This window comes from Hyperolius riggenbachi, chromosome 9 (assembly GCF_040937935.1).
Source record: "Hyperolius riggenbachi isolate aHypRig1 chromosome 9, aHypRig1.pri, whole genome shotgun sequence".
Taxonomy (NCBI): domain Eukaryota; kingdom Metazoa; phylum Chordata; class Amphibia; order Anura; family Hyperoliidae; genus Hyperolius; species Hyperolius riggenbachi.
This window is the reverse complement of record NC_090654.1, coordinates 134,975,187-134,984,427: the sequence shown is the minus strand read 5'-3', so window position 1 is coordinate 134,984,427 and position 9,241 is coordinate 134,975,187. Positions and strand designations below refer to the sequence as shown.

General features: G+C 42.7%; 1 protein-coding gene across 3 annotated transcripts in view; it reads right to left on the bottom strand.

Moving 5' to 3' along the window:
• Positions 1-366: 366 nt before the first annotated feature.
• MINDY1 (MINDY lysine 48 deubiquitinase 1) overlaps positions 367-9,241 on the bottom strand; it is a 74,868-nt gene continuing 65,993 nt past the window's right edge. For all 3 annotated transcript variants that reach the window (XM_068253550.1, XM_068253548.1, XM_068253549.1), the window contains exon 10: positions 367-4,376. In XM_068253550.1, coding sequence (XP_068109651.1) covers positions 4,296-4,376 — 81 coding nt within the window. In that variant the 3' untranslated portion in view covers positions 367-4,295. The remainder of the gene's footprint in view (positions 4,377-9,241) is intronic.

Here is a 9,241-nt window from a genome sequence, read left to right as displayed (position 1 = left end):
ATGTTTTAGAACAAAATGTAATTTTGAGTTTATACTACTTTCATAGGAATGGTGATTTACATTTATGAAGACATTTACTACACCAAAACCATTTGCTTAATTAATTTAAAGAAAACTTTTATATTACTGGTTACCCTCACTAATAATATATTATAGACCCAATTTGGACTGATCTCAAAACCTATAAATAAAACATGTATTGGTGCAGCACAAGGCCGGTTTAAGCAACAATGGGGCCCCAGGGCAAAATAAACCTGGGCGCCCCCCCCCCCCCCCCCCCCCCCCCCAACAGATACCCGGAGCAAAAATTGGCATTAAGGGACCTTTTTTGCAGCTGGTATAGTCAGGGTTTGAAGCCCCAATCGGTCGGAGCTCCACATTCTGGCTACCCCAGCCTGTATGGGGGACAAGGGGTTAGAACGTTTCTGGAGGGGGGACCCCACAATTTAAAAAAAAAAAAAATTCCCACACTCTAAACATAAAAAAAAAATTGGGAAAATAGGAAAAAAATGCCAGGGATCTTCATACAGCCATATTGCGGCTGTATAGCGATCCCTGGCCAAAGCGCTGTGGCTGCTTATGGACCCCCTGGAAACCCTGTCAGAAAATGTATTGCTCTTTCTTTTGATACATGTAAAATTACACTACCGTTAGGTACTAAAAGTGACATTTACCGCATTTAAAAGTATACTTTTTTTCCTTTGAAACTTTAAAATCGATTTTCTCAAAAGCTATAAGGTCTTTTTGAAAAATTGTTTTTTTCTCTTATTCCCAATGATCTCCTTAACATATCCTGCAAGGGTCTTTAGGGTTTCTAGAATTTAAGGTGGATTTGCTATTAACCATTAAAGTCGGCTGGTTTTTAAATGTGTACTTTTTTTCCTTTGAAACTTTAAAGTCGATTTTCTCAAAAACTATAAGGCCGATTTGAAATTTTTTTTCCTCTTGTAGCCACTGGGGGCCCCTACAAGCTCTGGGGCCCTGGGGCAGCTGCCTCCTTTGCCTCTATGGTAGCGCCGGCCCTGGTGCAGCAGGATGTATGCTAGTACACAACACACATTTAGTGGCCGAAGTCGATTAACCCAATCTGGCCACATCAGAAAATAAGACTTAAAGTGAACCTCCGGACTAAAAATCTACTCAGCAGAACAAATCGCCAAAAGTACTCACTGTGGAGAAGGCCAACTTCTAAGGCTTTTTGTGGGCTCTCCTGCGCTTAAAGTTCCACGGCTCCCCCAAGAGTAACTTACTGGTTGCTGTATTTTATCATTTAATACGGAGTTCACGTTATGTATATAGAGTGGGGTATTGTACTGTATTAGCTGGGCCTATTTAAAACATTGAGTCTCATGCAACCAGAAAACACAGTTTCGGCATCAGATGATCCAAGTTGGTGCTAAATAACCGAGATAAAAACAACAAAACGGGAGGAGCGCTCCGTAGTGTGATACCTTTTAATAAATTAAAACTGCGCAAATACAAAAATGCACTTACTAGATACGTGCGAATGATAAGCATTCAATAAGGCATGTAGCCTGGGAGAGAACCGTCCTCTCATAGGAGTGGAGCCTGGGGCTGCAGTGGCCAGCGGCAGCGTGGGTCCAGATGGTATATGGACATCAGGTCGCTCTCCGAGGGGACTGTGTGCAGGTATCGTCAAGACGCGTTTCGGCGTATTCACGCCTTTGTCAGTTAACGTACCTGCATGCACACTGCACTCCTATATCTACATGGAGTGAAGGAATCGTTTTGTTGTTTTTATCTCTTAGTAGTCTGCTCACAGCCGAGCATTAAAGGAGCTGCCACTGTGTGATTCTTGCTGGTCCTCATCGACCTTTTTTCCTGCAGTAGCGCAAGATTTCACATCTCTACCCCAAATAACCGAGAGTCTACCATAGTGGGGTTTTTTTTTAGACATCGCTATAAAAAAAATTTCAATCCATTCTGAATAACTGGACTGTAAAACCCATCAGGTTTGGTATCTAATTTTTACTCCTTATAAATAATTCTACAATTTTCTGCAGCAAGAGGTGGGGTATATACCGAGTAGTTGTGACATTGCTCAACATCTCTTTAACCAGTAAAGAAAAGATTAGTTGACTGGCAACTCCATGAACAATAGAGTGAGAATGGCTCTGGTCTCCCTGTTAGCTCATCATTGTTAACACACTAGGATGCATACAAGCATACTCTGAAAAAGGCAAATCTGCAATCTTAGAATGTACGGTAGATTGAAGTAAAGGGAAAAAATATACATTTGAATAATCAAAAACAACCTAAGCCAAAGTTTAACAAGGTAAACTGTATTAGCAATCAGATAGCAATGAATATTAAAAGTCTATTGTGCAAAGTGGTTGGACATAATGCCTTTTTCATAGGTCAAATGGGCTTGCCATTGCAGCACATTTTCAGGATTTAGCTGATGGACGGGTCAACCAGGTGTGACCATGGGACATTTAAGGTATGAAGAAAAAAATCCAGACTACGTTTCTCCGATTTCTTGGAGTACAGTACAAACCACTTGTCTACTGTATATGAGGCCACAAGAAGGATTTAGTAAATGTAAGGCCTCAGTTTAGTACCAGGAAGCTAAAGCCAGGGAAGTTTTTGAGCCAATATAAACACACAAAGAGTTTGCACTGTAGCTTTTTTTCAATTTGTAAAGGTAAATTCCAATGGTAATACTAGCAAATATTTGTAACATGCACTTACCAAAATGACTGTTGTAAAATTAGCCTTCTGGGTTTATATGAGCTTTAATAGCAATGCCTCATAAATGGGGGAATACTTTATTTAAAAAAATTTTGGAGTTATCCTTTCAAAACTTGGAGGTGCCTACATGCATGAAATACTAGGGTGTACATACACCGTCTCATGTTGGGAAAGTAGTGCTTGGCTCTACTATCTACTGAGCCTGATGTCAAGCATGAAAGGTAGCCTCACCAACCAAGGTGGCAACGCATGTAGCTACCCATTTTGCTTATTACGATGAGACAGGTTCACTTTAAAAGAAATATGGATTGGATTTCCGTTTGTACCGCTGTTTGAGGGGGGAAAAATAATGCACTGTGATAGATACACTGTAGCCCTTTAAACTCCCTCCACTGTTTCAATAAGGGTAGGGGTATAATTAAGCTGACATTACGTGTGACCCTTCTGCTCCAACATATTGGTTCACTGACCCTATGCAGACTGTCACAGAGCAGCATTTCCCACTATAGAGGAAAGCAGCTGAATTAGATTTGGCTATAATTAATGGAGAGGTGTAATATTACTAGTGGTGGCCACTAACGATACAATTTACTGAACAATCGCTTACGAACAAATCTTCATATGAATGATCAGAAATGGTTGCTTGGGCCCACTAATGGACGAAAATCTCCTAACCAACCCGATCAGATTAGTGAAAATCGTTCCAATTTTCAGACCAATTTAATTAGTCTGATTGGATTGGTTAGGAGATATTCTTTTTCCTATTAGTGGTTCCAAACAATTATTTTCAATTGTTCATACGAAGAATATTTTGTAAACGATCATTCTGAAAATTGTATCGTTAGTGGCCACTTTGCATGAAAATTTCCACTGGTCTAGCAAGAGAATGAAATAAAACAATGAAACCCCCTGGCAGCTGGTTAGCTGTCTAGCTGCCAGCTAATTAATCAGCAGCTACTGGATTGACTGGCTCAATTTCAAATCAGTGGAAATGTGCATGTTTTTATTAGGATTCAATACTCCACTCCTTCACCAGTCTACCCTGCAAGTGCATCATTATTCTACTGGGTCCAACCTGCAGTACATGGGTAGCCCCTCAACACATTCTGCTTTGGCTTCCCTGAAGCAAAAGGGTATAGGTAATGTGTCGGCAGCTATGTTCATTTACCCTATCAAAGCAGCTGGATCTGCAGTGATGCCACTTACACTTTCATAATTACAAGATTTCATTGCAGTTTTTAGCCTCTGCCCACATAAAAAGAGGGTTTTTTTACCTGCAGCCCAGAAAAAATTCAGACTACGGTACGCATAGAAAAAACAGCAAAAGGAGGTACAAGAAAGGCATATCAGGAATTAGATAGTGTTCAAAAAGTCTATTATATTACAAGGAAAAATAATCACGCATTGTAAGTGCTTAGAAAAAAAAAAAAAAAAAAAAGAATCAGGGAGGTCTGAGAACGTGTACAAACTCAGCACAAATACATAGCATCTGCTGTACAACTGAGAAGAAGGGAGGGGGTGGGGGTGTGCTGCGCCCCCTTGTGGTAAAACCCTGGATTCAACCTCCCAGTATGCAGGCTGGGCTATAGAAGGACACAGTCAGAATCTTGCTTCTGTCGTGGTCGCCGATCTGAGGATGAACGTCCTGATGGTTGAGGCCTAGCCTGTTGATGACAAGAAAGAAAAAAAATTCAATTACCTTTTTTTGAAGCACAATATCAGCCAAATGTTTTTGTCAGTTTTGGACATAAAATGAGCATGGCTACTTCATTTATCTGTGTCCATATGGAGAATTTTTTCTTACTGCTTTTCCCAGGGAATTATGGACTATTACAGACAGACACAGAGGGCTGTGACTCCCCCATTTCTTGAGCATTTGCTAAAACTTGGACCATTCCCCTTCAACATCTGGCTAAGTTGTGCTCCTTACTAAAGCTAAAACTTAAAGGGAACCTATAGGGGGTTGGAAGGTGCCCTTGGGAGTACTTACCTCGGGAGAGGGAAGCCTCTGGATCCTAATGAGGCTTACCCCATTCTCCACAGCCAGTGTGATCCGGCGCAGAGACCCTCAAACTGTCTATATGCAAAACAATGCTGACGCGGTTCACACAGGCGCACTAGCGGATTACCGCTCGGGCTCAGCCGAGCCCAATCAGCCCACTTTAAAAACGCAGGGGCAGAAGGCTCACATCTGCACAGTACAGCGGACATGGTCGGGCTCGGCTATTTATCCACTAGTGTGACTATGCGACAATGCGTCACATTGTCTTGCTTGTGGAGCCTGATGACTACTGCGCCTACGCAAGTTCAGAGGTCCGGGCGCTGGAACGGATGGGCAGAAGGGGACGGGGGAAACCTCTTCAGTAGAGTTGGGCCGAACCTCCGATTTTAGGTTCGCGAACTTCCGCGGAACGTTCGGTTCGCGGAAAAGTTCGCGAACCGCAATAGACTTCAATGGGGAGGCGAACTTTGGAAAAAAAAATCCTGCTGGCCACAAAAGTGATGGAAAAGATGTTTCAAGGGGTCTAACACCTGGAGGGGGGCATGGCGGAGTGGGATACACGCCAAAAGTCCCCAGGAAAAATCTGGATTTGACGCAAAGCAGCGTTTTAAGGGCAGAAATCACATTGAATGCTAAATGGCAGGCCTAAAGTGCTTTAAAACATCTTGCATGTGTATACATCAATCAGGTAGTGTAATTAGAGTACTGCTTCACACTGACGCACCAAACTAACTGTGTAACGCACCGCAAACAGCTGGGGTGGTATGCAGTGGTGGGTTCACAGAACAGGTATGCAGTGGCGGGTTCACAGAACAGGTATGCAGTGGCGGGTTCACTGAACAGGTATGCAGTGGCGGGTTCACTGAACAGGTATGCAGTGGCAGGTTCACTGAACAGGTATGCAGTGGGCTCACTGAACAGAACAGGTATGCAGCCAGGAACAAGCTAAGCCTAACTAATCTTTCCCTATGAGAGACAGTCTGCAGCAGCTCGCCCTACTCTCACTAATGCAGGCACACGAGTGACCGTAATGGCCGCCGCTGCCTGCCTTATATAAGGAGGGTGGGGCTCTAGGGGCTAGTGTAGCCTAATTGGCTACACTGGGCCTGCTGACTGATGTAGAGGGTCAAAGTTGACCCTCCATGGTGCATTATGGGGCGAACTGAACTTCCGCAAACGTTCGCCTCCGGGACGTGAACGCGAACCACGGAAGTTCGCATGGAACCGTTCGCAGGCGAACCGTTCGGCCCAACTCTACTCTTCAGTATCCAGTGACCCCTCCTGAGGCTTACCGCCTAGGTGCACTTTTTCATTACAGATTTACTATAAAAATACACAGACTCTAGGTATACAGTACATATTGAATTTTAACTTTTTGTTTTCTTTCTATGCCTTTACAGGGCTCTCTGCCTTTTGGGTCTTGGAATTTCCTATATTTTTTTTGTTCATTGTGTTACATTTATTACTGTAATTACTATGTCTACCAATTCTGTTTTCCGCACAGTACCAACGTCTATATTTTGAGTCTTCCATTATCTGTAATATTATGTACCCCATGTTTATTTCCTACTTTATACAGCGCCACAGAATATTTTGGCACTTTATTAAGTAGTAATAATAATAATAATAATAATAATAATAATAATAAATAATAATAATAATAAATAATAATAATAATAATGTCACTTGGAGATAAACTATAATATATATTTCATAATAGTACACGATTGGCTTTCAGTCCTAAACTATGCCCAATTAGGTGGTCAATTATCTTCAGTGCTTTGCAGTGTAAGATCTATAAAGAGACTGTAGGTGTCTTATAATGTAAATGATGTAATGGTTGTATATATACAGTGGGATTAACAGAGTCACCAGGTGGCAAGAGAAAGCCCCAGTGTCTAGTCTGCCAATATTTATGCTGTAAGGAGCAAGATTATACACAGGATTCTGACTCATAGCTTACTTTATCTCTTCTAGCTTACAGGGGATTTCTCCAAGTGTCTTAGTTATTTATGTGCGCCTATGTCACCCCCTGCTTAGTTCTTCACACCTCTTACAGCCTCACTAAAGAATCTCTTACCAATCAATAATTGGAGCTACAACTACAGTGCATATATCCAGGATGTTTTGTATTTTTCAACTGTGGCCACCCCTCTACTCACCTCCGACAACCCTCCCCCCAACCCCCCACTTTCCAGTCTGTATACGATTAATGACAGAAATACATACACACATGCTCACTAACTTTATACACACCACATAATCCATGGCTAAAATGATTGTTTTGGGCCATTTCAGCTGTGAATCTAGTGTGTGTATTACTGCCCAATGATATTTTTTAGCGATCATTCAGTGATCGGCTGCGGTAGATAGAAACACAATGCTCTGGTTTGTTTATCAATGTACCTTAAATTGCCAGACATCACTCAATGGTTTGCCATCCATTACTGCATTTCTACCCCATTTCCTACAGAACAGCAAATTCTGCTCAGCGATATCACTTTTTTTTTTAACAATATTTTTATTGAAATTTCTGCATTACAGATCAATTTCCAAGAAGAATCAACATGTACTGAATGAAAGCTTACAAGTACAATTTGTATTTTGCAACTATAACTTGGTAAAATAATACATAACAGCATAACCATTGTACTTTACTATAATGTGCTACCAGTACCAGGGCTGCTCATCAAGATTCCGGATATCCGTGTAACCCCGATATCCAAACTTTTTTAAGCTATACGATTCGGACTCCGGATTTTTTTTTTTTAAATCCGGCTAGCTATCTGCGGATATTTGGCCGCATAACCCAGATATCCGCGGATATCCGGATGCGAAATACTGTAACTAAGGAGATGACGTCCTGGAGCCAATCAGAGGGCTCCCAGCAGAAGCCCTAGCAACCAATCACAGAGGGGAACCCTGGCCAGCCCCAACTGACCTCGTTGAGCCAATCAGCGGGTTCCCAGCCTAAACCCAATCCCACCCAATCACAGAAAGGAACACAGGCCAGCCCCCCTGTATATAAGGAGGGCTGCCATGATGACTGAGTGCTCACTGAGAGACATGCTCCAGTGCTGGTGGCCTATCAATGGCTGTAAACAGATATAAACCTAAAGCTGTTCAGTGATTAACCCCTTCACTACTATCACTACACTATTGTTAAATCGTTAATTAGCTTGATTGATGTCATTGTATGACAGTCAGAGTGTGTGCTGCAGGCAGCTGCTATGTTTCTGTGTGTGTGCTGTGCACAGACCAGGCCAGCTGCTGCCTGCTGGCCAGCTATAAGCCTTAGGTATAGGTTAGGGATTAGGGGATAGGATTACTGTGTTGTGTAGTTAGTACTGTAGTACTGCAGTCAGTGTGCTAGTAGTTGTTAGAGTAGTAGTACTACTGTGTTAGCTTTCTACAGAACTGCTGTGCTGTGAGCAGTGCCAGTGTGACAGTTAGTGTGCACTAGTTTCTTCTCCTCTGCTGTCTGACTGTCACTCGGCACTTGCCACTTGCCAATTGCCAATTGCAACGTGCCACGTCCGGCATGCTCCTGGCACACATTACACCTGCTGCTGCATTGCCCTGCTCCTGCTGCCTGTGCAGCTCCCACCGCCAGGCCAGGGTGCCACAGGCCACTGATACCACCTATATTTAATCCAAAACACAATTGCTGCGTAATTTTTTGGAGGTGTCTTGGCTGAAAACTGCCATGTCCCAGTTGTGCGGTTGGACTTTGGACACAATGTGGGCTGCATGACCGCTGTCTGGAACCTAGGCCTAAAGTTAATTGCCTGGGGGGGGGGGGATTTTTAAGTCCCCACATCAATTACTGTTCCCCTTTACAAAATACATATACCCTAAAAAAAGTTTTTAAAGCAATTTAAAGGCCACGTCCGGTTTTCTATCCGAATCCGCCGGATACTAGGGTCGGATATCCGATTTGGATACAAAAATTTTAAACTCGGATTACCGACCCGGATATCTGGGTATCCGGGTCAATCTGGATTTTGAAAAGGGGTATCCAAGCAGCACTGACCAGTAACACCAACGGATAAAGACCAAACCCAGCCCCCCCCCCCCCCCTCTCTCCCCCTTGTCTTGTCATCCCTTACCTATTTAGCTAGTTTAATTATTCTGAGATATCTAGTTTCCCCAATGGACCTTGAAGATGTTCTGTCAAGTACCATTTAGTATACCGAAAAGCTCGATATAGCTCGAATATCTTGCTGACTATACGTCATTAATATGAAAAGTTTCCACTTCTTGAAGAAAGACTTAGTCTTTATCTTTATGGCACAAAGCATCCAACTTGTCCAGATGATATAAGTGGGTAAGTTCTTCTTTAACATCCCAGACTGATGGGCTACTGCTGAATATCCATTTATCACCTTACGTGCTGCCAGTAGTACTAAATGAACCAGCTTACTCAAGGATTTACCAGAAGCCTGAGTGCCAGCCTCACTTTGTGAGACAGGTTGCTCGTAATTGAATAAGTATAACAATGGCGTGGGCTCCAATTGAATATTGCAC